Source organism: Suncus etruscus, chromosome 3 (genome assembly GCF_024139225.1).
Source record: "Suncus etruscus isolate mSunEtr1 chromosome 3, mSunEtr1.pri.cur, whole genome shotgun sequence".
Taxonomy (NCBI): domain Eukaryota; kingdom Metazoa; phylum Chordata; class Mammalia; order Eulipotyphla; family Soricidae; genus Suncus; species Suncus etruscus.
The window spans coordinates 153,055,825-153,072,372 of NC_064850.1; the positions used below are offsets into that span (position 1 = coordinate 153,055,825).

Below are 16,548 nucleotides of genomic sequence, written 5' to 3' on the forward strand. Positions count from 1 at the left end.
GCCCCTGATATTCTCAATAATTTTTAAGTGGAAAGACATTCTGAGATCAAACAATTACAGAACCGGTTGTCTTTGCCAGCTCCAGAAAAGATTAAATGTATGTTTCATGAAACCTTACAATACCCATAAGAGAAACCTTTAGTTCAAAAGCACATGTTTAATTATTTTGTCTGCTTAACAATGGGTCATGAGCTACAACTGCCATAGTGTTGGGTTTTTTAATCAAAGACATTACAAGTATTATTGGATTAGTTGCCCTAGAAGCCACAAATAAAGCATAAAAGTGAAATTGTGTTGTTAGAAGGAATTTAGTGTTAGAGAGTATTCAGTCTCTTCTGATATAGAGAACTCTGATTCTGGCTATTTTTCAATTGTTTCAGTTTATACATAGTCTACTCTGTATACTATTTACATTCTATAAAGAGTTCCATTTACCATATTCTTTATAAGGTCCTGAACAAATAAATTGTCCTCTGGTAACTATTGTACTAATAACATATTTTCTTAAAAAAACCATTATAAATTAGATAATCTGGTTAGAATAGTGCTAAAGTTTGTATTATTGATATAGAAAATGACAGAACCACTCGCCCAAGTGCCTGTTATCCTTTTTGGGTATTTTGATAAGAAACTTCTAAGCAATCATTTACATTAATTTCCTTAACAGGTAATAAAATGTAAGAGAGTAATTTGAACACTGGACCAGTGATAAACTGACAAGTGGACTCACACATTATTGAAGATATTCCAATTTCACCATCCCTCCTTGATAGCTGTTCACTTATAGAATAATAACTGAGATTATACATGGGAAATTCCTTATTATGACATAAGAGCCATACAAATCTGGCTTCTCCAGAGCCCAAAGAGATAGATAGCTTGCCCAGATTCTAGTGCAGAGGATGAAAGATGGAGCGGATGAGGCTCTACATACCTTCTGGGTTTAGGATCCTTTACCCTTATGGGACATACAATTATCCCCCTACCTCATTACTGTTTAAAAAACATGACTAATGATAATGCTCATGTTATAAAAATTAAATAAAACCCTTTATTAAAACCCTTTTAAGGAACCCCCAAATATCCTACAAAAATGTTATTCATATTCTTCCATTAGAAAACTAAGAAAAAATCATATCCTCACTTCTCACATGAAGTAATGAAAAGCAAAACCAGAATTTCCCCTTTAAATTAATACATGCCTATAAGATACATTATTTAGCTTTATTTCAGGTTGCTGACTCATATTTTTAACCACCCATCTATTGCTAGAAATAACCAAAAAATGTAATTGTTATATTATATCACATGGTTTATACCCAATATTCAGGGTACTGTTTCACATTTCCCAGGAACAAAAACCCAGAAAGTGTTATATTTGTCTCTTATTTCTTCATACCTGATGCTCAGAGACTCTGTAGACTAGAGTAAGGTTGCATATCTAACAAGTGGGGCACGCAAGGCCAGAGCCCATGTTGGATGTCAAAAATTTCAACTGTAAGGTTGTCATAATAATATGTAATAATTATGTAATTAAGTAATAATCATGCCATTCCAGTAAGTAGAAGAAGCATATATGGCAAGAGTAAGGCTTCTTTCCTCTTTCTCCCCCATTTCAATTTTAAGCCCCTCAGGATAACAATAACCTGGAAGGACAACCATCCAGCTTGGGGCCAGAGCATGAATAAAACAGGATTTGGGAGAATGGGCCGTGGCAAGTGAGGTGAATGATCCTGCAGTCCAATAAACCTGACCCCTAAGTCTATCACACTGGGTCAGAAGGTCCAATTATAGGTCTGTTCTAGTTCTTTTCATGATTGACAGCAGCCAGAGGCAAATTTACTCTGGTGTCCATTAATCCAGCCTCTAATTTTCCCTTTGCCCCAATACACACAAAACATCATGGTGGTCCGGGATGAGTGATACTGTGAATCCAGATTTAAGACACCCTTGTTTCCTATAAGAAGAGCAACTGAATTCAATCCCAGTCCTCCTTATGGGGACATTACCTGCAGCTCTGTTTGGAAGAAAAACTTCTGTGGACATTGTGTGCAGTCATAAATCTTGTCTTCTTGTCCATGAGCTGAGAAAATATGCTGCTGCAACTTGTTTGCTTGAACAAACACTGAAATGATAAAAAGATGGTGAACTTTGGGTTATTTTCTTTCTGAAATGCCCTTGGTTAGTAACTCCCTGTGAACAGCCCCAGACAGAGTGAACTGAATGGCATGCCTTCTGGGTGTGACCACTGCAAGGACCTGGAGAGAGCTGAGGCTCTCTAGCTTTTTTTAAGATGCTCTCCTCCAAGCACCTAATGCAACCCAAACAGCTCCTAAGTAAAGGTTTATAGAGGCCCTGCTCCCTATAAATCTTTAAAAAATAAAACCCCAAAATGTCAACTGCACAGCACAGTCTGAACAGAAATGACTAATTTCTTAGCAACCCACAGGTTAAGAAATCATAGATGCCAAAGCCCTGTTTATTGTATTTGCCTAAAGTTATAGCTAGCAAACAGTTCTCTATTTAAATGCGTTAATGCTGAAAATTATATCCCACAGCTACTCTGGGGCACTGTCTATAAATGTGAAACAGAACGGCAGGTAAATTCTCTTTGGATACTTTAAGATCAACTCAGCCTACACACTGAATGCAAGGGTTTCAATAATATAAACATGTTCAATTTTAATGACTACAAAACAAGGCCCTAAGACTGTGTAACAGTTTACCTAGGAGACATACTATTAATAATTAAATTGTATATGCCAGAGGCAGTGTTTGGGTTGGCAGAACTGACTTCTGATGGATGCCTGGTGCACTGTGACCTAAAAAAGTTTGCATCTACAATATTAATCTGTATAGTCAGGGAAAGGATTTATTAAAGATGTTGGCATTTGACTTTGACTCCATTCTAATCATTAAAATTATTCTAATTGCCAACCAACCTAAAGTATTAGAATATTGTTCTTGTGAGTCATACATTTTAATCACATTTCTCATTACTTTAAAAAACTGCTCAGATTTCCTCTCCCACCCAACATATTGCTTCATATAGAAAAGCTTTCTTTTGTTTTTAATTGTTACTTCTACAATTACTTCAAGATACATTAAAACAATTCAGGTCTGGCGGCATAAAAAAGGCAGACTACTCATGATTAATGCATTTTTGTCTTTTTTCCTACATCCACCTAAAGAAATGGGCTTTTTATACAGATTTCTAACTAATCACCATATAACTTAGCACATTTTATGAGGCTTCTGACCACAACATAAAAGAATTATTTTATCAGGGGGTTTAATCACCAGATCTATGACCCAGTCCTTCACATGAAGCCTTATGAGTTTTTAGCAAACACCCAGATTTCCTACTCAAATATTAAGACAAATAAAATTTTATAATAAAAGCATAATACTGTATAACACTGTACTTTTAAATAGAGATTTAGAAGAAAAATGATTTTGATAGGAAGAAATGGTTGAAAGAATTACTGAACCAACAATCTCAGCAAGCTCAGAGTTACTGGGTGATGGTACAGAAAGCCTGGGTTCTCTTTCCCAATTTTATAACTGAATAGAAATCTATAGACTGAAAATAGCGAGGTGGCTAGGAAACAAAGAACTCAGTTTTTTGAGGGAAAGATACATTTTTATTTGGACTGGAAGGGAAAGATAGCCCGGAGGGGCTTGACCACAGAGTCTAAGATGCATGCAAAATTCTCATAAAGGATTTTCCAAAATAACTTTGCCATTGTTGGGGAGTAACAGCAGTATATGTGAACCTCTTAAGGGATTCCAAAGATAATTTCTGATTTACATATTTTGTGCTGCTGAAAATAATAATGCTATAATATCGAAGAAAAGTTTCTTCTCAAATTTGTAAACATGCATCAACTTCTACTTAAAAAATTCTATTTTGGTGGGGAGGAGGGTGATGAGGGGCATTAGTGGTGGGAAAATTCCACTGGCAAGGGGGGTGGTGTACTTTTTATGACTGAAACCCAACTACCAAACATGTTTGTAATCATGGTGCTTAAATAAAGGTTTTATTAGAAAATTCAATTTCAAAGTAAATAAATGCCCCCTTCAATCTGTATTCCAGGTCAAAAAATTTTGGAACATTTCAATAGTACCTTTTCTGGGGGGAGGGGGATGCACACGAGGTTATACTCAAGGATACTCCTGGCTCTGAGCTTGGGTGTCACTACTCCTGGCAGGGTTTGGGAGAGCATATGTGGTTCTGGGGGGTCATGCCTAGCATTATGCAATACAAACACCTTAGTTACTGTACTATCAATTCAGCCCTCAGTGATGCTTTTTTAAACGTTTTATGGAAAATATGATAGAAACACTCATATTTAAATCACAGTTGTGAGCTGACAACACAGTTGCATGTGTTGTTGAATGCCCCATGATTCAAAAGTAACTCTGTGCAGTATTTTGTTTTAATAAACCTCAAATATCCAGAGCAGAAAAGTAAAGAGAACATGGACATCATCTTCTTAATGGGAAAGTGTGAACTTTGAGAGAACCTGAAATGCCATTTGTTAATCCTGATGGTTAACCTCCCTGCCATTATAGCCTTAAGTAGGCTGTGATCAATAATGCTAAATCATAGAATTCAAACACCTTCTCCCCAAATGGAACTAAAGTCTTATCTGTGAAAGGCCTTAGCAGTGGGAAGCTTGCTTTAGTAGGAAAGACACACTGTGTCCAGGCACACCCAGAGTTACTGAGAAAACATGGCCTACCTGTAAAGCAGACGGGGCACTTGAAGGTGCCTCCCATCCCTTCAAAGCTGTGCTCTATCAGGTGGCACTGAAGTTTGGCAGGGGAGTCAAAGGTCTGACTGCAGAGTTTGCATTCATGGTTCAATCCTTCATCTGTTAAGAGACAATTATTAAGAGAAAAGTTGAAATCCATCAAACCTTAAATAGAATAGTTATTTAAATATAATTATATACAGTAGACTGTTTCCATTACCTAATATATAAAAGGTATATAGATATATAGTGTACATAGTTTCTGGTTACTTCACATTATTTGTGAAGTCACATAAATTTGAAACACTTCTGGAATTTAAAATTCAAAGGTTGCTGAGAGTCAGATTTTATCTCAAAGTCAGATATTTTAATTTGAGGTTTAAAGCATAATTTATATATTCATAATGGGTAAACTCCATTAGCTAGAATGATTTTTATGAGTTGTGTATTTCTATATTCCTAAATAAAAGGGCTTATCTACAACTTCCTCTCTCATGATTTATCTAGAAGGTTCTAGAAAATTCTATATCTATGTTATACAGTGGAATTCCTATTGATATCGATTTTTTTCGTGCTTCTAAAATTTTCAGGCAATTCTGAAACATTATTCATTATATATTCTATAAATAAATTTCTCTGCTTGGTACTCCTACTTCCTAGTAACTTCCAGCCATTGCTTCCTTAATAGTTTCAATCTTATCCCCATCTAGACTCTCCCTGTCTTTTTCTGAAAGCACTTCAAAGGACTTCAGTTCCTCTTTTGATTTTGTCTAGTCTAGAATTTTTTTTATCATAAATGGTAAAAAAATGTTTTGATATAACAGCTGCTACTTAACATTAATTTTGTTATAGACAGTTGTTTATCCACATTGAAATATTTATAAAATTAAAATCTTGGAATATTCTAACTCTTTAAGACCTTTAATTAGAAAAAATAAAAACTAGTATCAGTAGCACAAATGCTTCTTTACTGTTTACTGTATTTCAGACATAGTTAATGTAAAGGTTTACAGATGTGAATTCAATGCATTTCATAACTGTGTGGAACACTACTCCCATTTAACAGACGAGTCATAGAGAACTGAAGTAATTGCTCTAATTCACAGGGTAACACGCAGTGGAGTCAGTGCTTAAACCCAGGTAATATGGACTCGAACTCAGACAACTTGATATTAGTATTTCTGATCCTAGCAGATCTATTATACTTTGTACCACATACTCCTTGGCCTGGCCATTATGAAGCTCTACTTGCAATAATGAAAAATGCTATGAAGATGGTTGGAGCGATAGCGCAGCAGTAGGGCATTTGCCTTGCACATTTGCCTTGCACGGTGACCCAGGACAGACCTCGATTTGATCCCTGGCGTCCCATATGGTCACCCAAGGCAGGAGTGATTTATGAGCGCATAGCCAGGAGTAAACCCTGAGCGTTACTGAGTGTAGCCCCAAAACATACAAACAAACCAAAACAAAAAAATGCTATGAAGAATGCTGTCAGCTATTTTACATCTATATTTACATAGTGAGTAACAGGTTTATAAGAAAATTTTTCTTTTTCTTTGGCAGGAGAGATACACCCCCAAGCACTACTCACTGGCAATTTCTGGCAATTTTAGCAAACTCCAGAACACAATTCAATGCAAGGATCCCAAAATGAGATGCAGCTCAGGTTATCTGGATCACTCTGGCATTGTTCAGGAGTCTCAAATGTCATACCTGGTAGTGTTCAGGAACCCACTGGAACACTCCTGTCAATGCTCATGGGACCATGGGTACATGGAATTGAAAAAGGGAAAGACACATTCACCTTTCCCCTGTTCTATCTCTCCAACCCCCATAGATATATATTTTTACAATTCAAGGCAACATGCATGTATAAATATGTCACCAGTTGATATTTTCAGCAATTCAAGGACCTAGTTGCAAAGTGAATTATTATTAGCTACCTAGGAGTAAAATCATTCTATTTGTATTCCTAATCTTCTCACACAAGTATGAGTGTTTAGAAGCAAAGAATTGGAATTTTAAAAAAGAGAAGCAAAGTACTAATTAAGCCACCCAGTACTGTCTACATTTCACAAGAGATAAAAACCTACTCTGTCTTTGGGTGGCACAGCAAATTCCTTGATTATAATTATGTAAGAAGAAGTTTAATTGAGCATACTGACATGACCAGGGGTTATACAGAAAGCTTTAGGGATTATATAAGATCAAGGGATTTTCATCCATTCCTTTCTCCTCTTTTAATCCTAAAGTAAAAAAAAAAAAATTCCAAAAATTAGGTATTAAGAATTGTACGAAATGTTACTGATAAGAAATTGAGTCAGTAAATCAGAAATTCTGGCCAATTTTAAAGATTTTATATTTCCCGAATGTTATACATCTTTATTTTGAAAGTAATAAGGTAACTACAGATTGTGATTTCCTAATAAAATTATGTATTTTTCACAGTAATCAAGTGTGGTCTGTTGAAATAAACAGGTATACACATTTATTCTAGAATTCTTACATCTTCAGTATTTATAGATATCCTAGAATTCTTATATTTGCACTATATATGCATTTGGTTGTTTTTCTCAGGAACAATGCTATGTATTTGAAAAAAAAAGAACATAAAAGGGAATTAGTTAATCAAGTTAAGATAATCTTTCATGTGCTATTATCTTTCTTGACTATCAGTATTTTGTTTAAAAAAGTGACAGAACAAAAATAATATAAATGTCTTAGTAGGAGGAATGCATCTGTATCAATCTTTATTTTCTTTTCAAAGAACAGAGAGATTATGGCACAAAATGTCAAAGAATTCACATTTAGCTGAGTTCACAAAAGTGTGAAATAATCACAAAGTATTAACCCATTATTAATGTAAAATTCAGGAATATGAATCTAGCACTTTGTGATAGAGCTAAGTGGCAGTAATGAATATAACAATAGCATCTAACATTATCAGAACTTTTTTGTTTTTTGGTCTTTGCATCACACCCAGTGGTGGTTAGAGCTTACTCCTGTTCAGAAATCACTCCAGGTGAGGATCTGCGGCAATATAGGTATTGAAGATTAAACTTAATCAACAGTGAGCTAGATGCACTAGCCCTGCATGCTGTACTATTTCTTCAGTCCCCAAGAATACTTACATCTCAAAAGCATTGCAAAATTGCGGGGAGAGGGAGAAATCTGGAAGGTATAGCTGCCATTTCTTCCATAATGGGACCATAAATTCCATAGTTAAGTCTTTTTAAACAAATAGTCTTCTTATTTATTTTAGTAGGATAAAAATGACAAATAGAAGACAGTATTCTGGAGGGGTATCATGCCACTTTATCTCCTTTCAACACCCAGTTTTTACCCAGAGTGATCATTTCTAACTATCAAGGTCATTGTGATTTTTTCTCTGTCATAATTGTACTCCTTAACTGTTTGTGGGTCTGACTGAAACTCAATCATGAACAACTTTGTAACGTATCTCACGGTGATTTATAAAATAAATAAATAAATAAATAAATAAATAAATAAAATAGGGACCGGAGCGATAGCACAGCAGTGGAGCATTTGCCTTGCATGTGGCTGATCCAGGTCAGGCCTGGTTTGCTCCTGGGCATTCCACATGGTCTCCCTAGCCAGGAGCGATTTCGGAGCGAATAGCCAGGAGTAACTCTTGAACACCACCTGGTGTCGTCCAAACCCCCCCCCCCCCCAAAAAAAAAAGCTTTAAAAAAAAAGTCAAATAAGGGGCCTGGAGAGATAGCACAGTGGTGTTTGCCTTGCAAGCAGTCGATCCAGGACCAAAGGTGGTTGGTTCGAATCCCAGTGTCCCATATGGTCCCCCGTTCCTGCCAGGAGCTATTTCTGAGCAGACAGCCAGGAGTCACCCCTGAGCACCGCCAGGTGTGGCCCAAACCCCCGCACCCCCCCAAAAAAAAGTCAAGTAAAAAAATTCTTGGCTGTGGGGCTACAAACAAAAACAAAACAAAACAAAGCAAACAAACAAAACACCAGTATGCTCCAAGCTGGGCAGTGAACACACCATACACATTCTTGTCTTTATTCCTTCCTTATCATCTTTTCTTTTTCTTACAATTGCTTATGACCTCAGGATAAAAGTGAAAAGTAAATAAAAGTGATGACATGAGGGACTGAAACAATTTTTCAACTGGAAAACCAAATGCATCTTTTTATTTTGTAAAATCAAAGTAGGAGAGATAGATAGTAAAGAAAATGTCATAAAATTTATCATTAAGAATTTTGAAGCAGCTGATCCAGGACCAAAGGTGGTTGGTTCGAATCCCAGTGTCCCATATGGTCCCCCGTGCCTGCCAGGAGCTATTTCTGAGCAGACAGCCAGCAGTAACCCCTGAGCACCGCCGGGTGTGACCCAAAAACCAAAAAAAATAAAAAAGAATTTTGAAGCTTTTTCTTATTCTTATTTCTTATAATCTTGTAGACAGCTCCTATGCACTCAGTACTTACGATGTGCTGCTAAGAGCAGTATTTTACTTCCAAAGAATTTCTAGGAAGCTTAATTATTGGTTAAGTCTTAATTAATTAATTAATGGTTAAGTCTTAATTCCTTTCAAAACTGAGCTTCTTTCTTTTTTGATTTTTATAAGGCATAAGGTAGTAATTAAGAGCAGTAAAAAAAAATTTCCCCCCCACTGTGCTTTTAACTTAAAAATCAACATTTATTAGGTAGCACTATCTGTACCTCCAATTTCTGGGGGATTTCAGTATTTAGGGTAATATCCACAAAGCTACAACTTGCACCCTGTCTCCACATACCCTCAACTTCCAAAAGGTGCCAAAGTTTAAAAATTCAATTAAAATAACCATTTTTGCTCCCTGGAAAGGTAGCAGCTGACAGTAAGTAATTGACAATACAGTCTGACTCATGTATTAGAAAGATTAAAAGTTAACTGATTTAATAACCATTATAATATTCCATAAGTATATAATAGGCTGATGCAATTCTATATTTTTAAGGGTTATAGATGGGATCTATGGATAAAACATGCAGGCTTTCTTCACCCTCTCTGCTTATCTATATTCTCCATTTTTTCTACAATGAGCATTATTTGCCTGTGTAGGTTATTTTGAAAATTGAAGAAAATACAACTAATCTATGTATAACCTATTAATAGAGATTATTTTTACTTCACACTAAAATTATGATGGTCAAAAAGTAAGAAAAAATAAGCAATATGTAATAATTTTTAAGAAAAAATTAGTCTTCCTTGAAGATGCCTTTAGCCTCAATGTCCTGGAGTGTTTTAACTACGTATTGTTCTATATATCTTATGGTTTTGGGGCTGATATCGAGGTCTTTAATCCATTTGGATTTTACCTTCGTACATGATGTTAGCTGGGGGTTTAAGTTCAATTTTTTGCAAGTGGCTAGCCAGTTGTGCCAACACCACTTGTTGAAGAGGCTTTCTTTGTTCCATTTAGGATTTTTTGCTCCTTTATCAAAAATTAGGTGATTGTATGTCTGGGGAACATTCTCTGAGTATTCAAGCTTATTCCACTGATCTGAGGGCCTGTCCTTATTCCAATACCATGCTGTTTTGATAACTATTGCTTTGTAGTAAAGTTTAAAGTTGGGGAAAGTAATTCCTCCCATATTCTTTTTCCCAATGATTGCTTTAGCTATTCGAGGGTGTTTATTGTTCCAAATAAATTTCAAAAGTGCCTGGTCCACTTCTTTGAAGAATGTCATGGGTATCTTTAGGGGGATCGCATTAAATCTGTACAGTGCTTTGGGGAGTATTGCCATTTTAATGATGTTAATCCTGCCAATCCATGAGCAGGGTATGTGCTTCCATTTCCGCGTGTCCTCTCTTATTTCTTGGAGCAGAGTTTTATAGTTTTCCTTGTATAGGTCCTTCACATTTTTAGTCAAGTTGATTCCAAGATATTTGAGTTTGTGTGACACTATAGTGAATGGAGTTGTTTTCTTAATGTCCATTTCTTCCTTATTAGTATTGGTGTATAGAAAGGCCATTGATTTTTGTGTGTTAATTTTGTAGCCTGCCACCTTGCTATATGAGTCTATTGTTTCTAGAAGCTTTTTGGTAGAGTCTTTGGGGTTTTCTAAGTAGAGTATCATGTCATCTGCAAACAGTGAAACTGCACTCTCCAAGCAAGTGAAAGCAGAAATTAACAGATGGGAAAATATTAAGCTGAGAAGCTTCTGCACCTCAAAGGAAATAGTGCCCAAGATACAAGAGCCACCCACTGAGTGGGAGAAACTATTCACCCAATACCCATCAGATAAGGGGCTAATCTCCAAAATATACAAGGCACTGACAGAACTTTACAAGAAAAAAACATCTAATCCCATCCAAAAATGGGGAGAAGAAATGAACAGACACTTTGACAAAGAAGAAATACAGATGGCCAAAAGACACATGAAAAAGTGCTCCACATCACTAATCATCAGGGAGATGCAAATCAAAACAACGATGAGATACCACCTCACACCACAGAGAATGGCACACATCACAAAGAATGAGAATAAACAGTGTTGGCGGGGATGTGGGGAGAAAGGAACTCTTATCCACTGCTGGTGGGAATGCCGTCTAGTTCAACCTTTATGGAAAGCGATATGGAGATTCCTCCAAAAACTGGAAATCGAGCTCCCATACGATCCAGCTATACCACTCCTAGGAATATACCCTAGGAACACAAAAATACAATACAAAAACCCCTTCCTTACACCTATATTCATTGCAGCACTATTTACCATAGCAAGACTCTGGAAACAACCAAGATGCCCTTCAACAGACGAATGGCTAAAGAAACTGTGGTACATATACACAATGGAATATTATGCAGCTGTCAGGAGAGATGAAGTCATGAAATTTTCCTATACATGGATGTACACGGAATCTATTATGCTGAGTGAAATAAGTCAGAGAGAGAGAGAGAAAAACGCAGAATGGTCTTACACATTTATGGGTTTTAAGAAAAATGAAAGACATTCTTGCAATAATAACTTTCAGACACAAAAGAGAAAAGAGCTGGAAGTTCCAGCTCACCTCAGGAAGCTCATCACAAAGAGTGATGAGTTTAGTTGGATAAATAACTACATTTTGAACTGTCCTAATAATGAGAATGTATGAGGGAAATTGAGAACCTGTTTAGAGTACAGGCGGGGGTCGGGTGGGGAGGAGGGAAAAAAAAAAAAAAAAAGAAAAAATTAGTCTAAATAGTAGATGGAAAATATTCCAGCTAAGGGGCTAAAGTGATTGCATACCAGGTAGGGCATTTGCCTTGCACAAGGCCAACCTAGGTTTGATCCCTAACATCTCATGGTTTCCCAGAGCCTGCCAAGAGTAATTTCTGAGCACAGAGCCAGGAGTATCCTCTGAGCAATGCTAACAAAATAACTTCCAGCTAAATAGATGTGGAAGCAGAAATTCGTACATGGAAAGGGAGAATGACATTAGGGTGCAAATTAGTCAACTGAATGAGAATACAGAGCTTTCAGTGTAAACCCACATATTTTCAGAACAAATAGTAAGAAAACAAAATAGAGTAAAAACTCTGTCATATTCCAGGTGAGTACATCTGGCACCCATACTACACATTCAACATTAGGAAAGTACCATGAGAATAAGTTGGAAGAGCCAGCAACTTCCTGTCCTGGTCACTTACTTTACAGTGACAATTAAAGTCTAATTGAAGAATAATATTTCATGTATGTACATTTCAGCTAAAACAATTATTTCCATTTGCTAATCTCCATTTTAGTATGAATGTAAATGTAAATAGGAATCAAGACTACACAGAAGAGATTCAAGCTCATGTAAATATTTACTCCAAATTAAATGTTTCAAGAAAAGTGTCTGAATGCATAATTGCAACAGGACCTCATTGCCTTCATAGGGAACATGATAATCATGCTCAAACGTGTGCTATAAGAACAAAAGCTGTTTGTCTAAAGTCAGATCAAAGGGAACAATGATTTTGTATCCATTCAATTTGTAAAACCTGCAGTTTTACAAACATAATAGTTACCATTTGGATGCTAAGTACAACTCAAGTTTAAGTTCCAACATGGCAACTGTTAGCTTAACACAAGACACTGACATTCCAATATAAGCTTTAAACAAGAGAAACCCTTTAAGCAGCCTCCAGACTGTGTGTCCCATGTTTATATTCCTTTTGCTTCAATAAAAACAAAATTCTTGTACAGCTACAAGCAAATGTTCGGTGGTTGACTTACATGCAGCTGTTATTCCAGGAATCACTGGGGGCTTTCTTATATCGTCTGATCAACACTGCAACCATTACTGAGGACCAATTTGTAACGGTTTCTAAGTAGAACTCCTCTCATTTACCCTTGAGACTGGCCAGAAGGATACTCCAATCTCTTCTACTGCATAAATCTATAGGCTAAAGTCCAAAGCTATAAACCCCTCCTGTGCATCATCATGTGGCAGGGGCCATACTTAAAAAGCTCTGATTTGAGTGGAAATAAACTCTGCCCTCAGAATCCAAACTGAGGAATCAAACGCCCTGCAGTTGTAATTTTTCGAGTTTGAATGCATGTACCACTATATTCCTATATATATATATTTTTTTCAATCTAAGAAAACTATGCCCTCAACCAATTCCCAGCCCCCTACCCTTTGCTTTGCTTCTCCTCTTTCCTGTGTTAATTTCCAAGCACACATTTATAAGCTAGGGGTCTGAAGAGTAACAAAGAAAAGCCATATATGACAAAATTCAGCCCTTGGCTATGTTGGCTCACCCTAGAAACCAGGAGTAGAAAAATATGTGGATTGTACTGTAATTTGCCATGAGCCTAGCCATCACATCTTTCTAGGTCCGTAGAAGTCAGGCCACTATAATTTGTTGTACTATATACCACACATATTTCACATGGTAATGTAAACACAAGGAAGTGCTAATTTGACAGTGGAGACTATTTCTGGGGTTTCCAAGACTGCCAATAGATTAGTCATTATGCCCCCAAAGTAAAGGAGAATTTTAAAGGACTAGGTATTGTGTGAACATGTATTTCATATGCGTTAAAAAGTTTTGCCTGATTTCTTTAAGCCACTCAACATGAAAACAAAAGCTCCCTGAAGATGAACACCAATATGCTCCTGATTTTCTTTCATTGATGAAATGGGGATGTCTGTCACCATGGGCATTTCTGTGTCACAAAAGAGCAGAGCACGAGATACATGCACAACACTTATACTAAGAGAAATATATGAATGGGGGTATTAATTAAATCAGTACCAGCTACCTAAATTTTGACAAATCACATACAATACATCTAATCATAAGGTATTTAACAGCAAAGTAATGTTATGTTCTGTGTGTCTCAGACATAATATTATTACAAGGGTAACTACAAGGTAAAGTTAAAACATTTAGTTTAGATACTACTTTTTTTGAACTGATGGTCTAAAGGTTATGATGCTTTTAAACTTTCTAATCAAAGCCCTTGATAAGATACCACACTGTCATTTCCCGTCTTAAACTTCTCATTATCATCAGGGTTGGAGCAGGAAATGATTCATTTGGGGTAGGTTGCATTGAACCCAGCAGATTTTAAAGAGCCCAGGGGCTTCCTAGAGCCCCATAAACATCAGCAGCTTGGAAACTAGCAGGAGGTCCAGGTGGGTAGAGATGGGAGAGTCAGGCAGGGGGGTTTCATATGCTCCAAGATGCAATCTCGTCCAATTCCTTCGCTATTATTCTCAGCTGTATGCAGTAGTTATTAGAATATTCTCGTGTAAGGGGAAAACACTGGAATGTTGTTCTAACAGTGAATAAGAAACAAACATTGCCACAGAAAGATGGCTTCCTCAACCTGTGGGGACTCAGCAATGATATTTTGGAGTCATTAAGAAATGAGGGAGACAAAGATGCCTGGGAAACATGACCAGAATGTTGGTATTTCCAAGTCTTCATCTAAAATCTCCACCCCACCTCAGCCCCCAAGAAACAGTCATTCTTATTCTTATTCTTATTCAGGTAAGAGAGTAGCAAGCAAAGAAACAGTGCATAAAAATACCAAGAAGTAATTTGTTTTGAAAAAGACAAAGGTGGAAGTTGATTCCCTCTAATTCAATCTGAGCTGGAAATTTAGTTCAGGGATCATAGGTGCATGCTTTGTATGTTCCAGCCTCTGAGTTGATTTCTAGCACTGCTAGATACAGCTCAGGAGGTACCCCTGCATTATGGGGTAGCCCCAGTTGCTCCAAGTTTCCAGGTCTGCACATTGAAGCATCTGACCCAATTGACCGAGTAACAGTGGAAGTGATCCTCTAAGCACTGCTTGCGAATGTACCATACTGCTACCCCAAATGACAAAAAGTAAAATAAATAAAACCTATTCTTTAAGTTTTTAAAAATGAAGGTTGCTCTTTTTTTATTAATTAATTTATTTTTACTGTACAAAGTTTGGGCTTCAGCACATGCTGGTGCATCCCAGGAAAGAGATTCTAGCTCCCTTGATATATAGTCCATTTTCCTCATTACTCACAATCCTTCCATTAATTTTCACTATGTATTTTCCCACATAATCTTTAGTGCTTCTCTGTTTTTTTTTTTGTTGTTGTTGTTTTTGTTTGCTTGACTGTCAGTTTGTGAGCATGCAGACGGCATAAAAACATTCACTTCCATGTAGCATAATAAATTAGACATACAATTTGATTGGAAATAATGTGTTTCAATTCAGTTTACATTTCAGCTTTTGCCATGCTACTGCAGAGAGGTGGGTGGCACCCCAAGGTAGGGATACAAAATCAGTGACAAGAGAACTAAGTTTGGGGTAATTTATAAAATTGCTATTATAAGCCAAGTTACAGGAGGGCTGGGACATTTGTCTGCTTGTGCACTGATGTATGCCAAATACCTAGAACAGTGCATACTTATAGTTGAGACTCAATAAATATTTATTGAATTTATGAGAAATATATACTTACTAGTCTTACATCTAATTTTATCAGAACAAAATGCCTAGACCGACACTAAAACAGTATTTATTATTTATCAATTGGGTTTCCAAAGTGTGTTTCTTTCCTTTATATATTATACACTAACCATATGACAAATTTGAACTAACCCTATTTTCCTTTTAGTGCTTGCCTCTATTACTTCCTGAAATAAGATTAATATGCTCTGGTAAAGAAATAATTAAAAAATGGGGTTTCTTTGGGGGGTTCGGAGAGATAACATGGAGGTAAAGCATTTGCCTTGCATGCAGAAGAACAGTGGTTCAAATCCCGGCATCCCATATGGTCCCCTGAGCCTGCCAGGAGCTGTTTCTGAGTGTAGACCCTGGAGTAACCCCTGAGCGCCGCCGGGTTTGACCCAAACCTTCCCCCCCAAAGAGTTTTCATTTGCTAACATATCTGACAGGAATCAAAGTCAAAATGTATATCTTATTTCTACAGGAAAATAGTATATGCACTTCATGTCTAATATAATATATGTATATATATATATATATACAGAATAATTGTATTTGTTCCAAGTTGTAGATAAGTCACTATATTGTACCTGTATGATCGAAATTCATGTTTTTATTAATAGTTATGCCTTCTTTTGTTACAAAGCCCTAATTTTTAATTGGCTAAATTATATGTAGGCATTTAAGAAATTCTTGGCTTAAATTTTGGTATTAAATAGCTACTATTAGTTCCCTCCCACTGGTAGAAAAACCCAAATTGCTCACCCTGAAAGCGGTTCCTTCGCACAGTGTAAACCAAATGTAACTTGCTTTAAAGCAAAATCTCTTGAGAAAATATCATCAAGAGCAAATATGGTACAACAG

General features: G+C 36.5%; 1 protein-coding gene across 3 annotated transcripts in view; it reads right to left on the bottom strand.

Moving 5' to 3' along the window:
* Positions 1 to 16,548, bottom strand: part of ZNF521 (zinc finger protein 521) — a 312,636-nt gene that overhangs the window by 33,267 nt on the left and 262,821 nt on the right. For all 3 annotated transcript variants that reach the window (XM_049769548.1, XM_049769546.1, XM_049769547.1), the window contains 2 exons: positions 4,746 to 4,877; positions 2,010 to 2,125 (listed from right to left, as the gene is read on the bottom strand). In XM_049769548.1, coding sequence (XP_049625505.1) covers positions 2,010 to 2,125; positions 4,746 to 4,877 — 248 coding nt within the window. The remainder of the gene's footprint in view (positions 1 to 2,009; positions 2,126 to 4,745; positions 4,878 to 16,548) is intronic.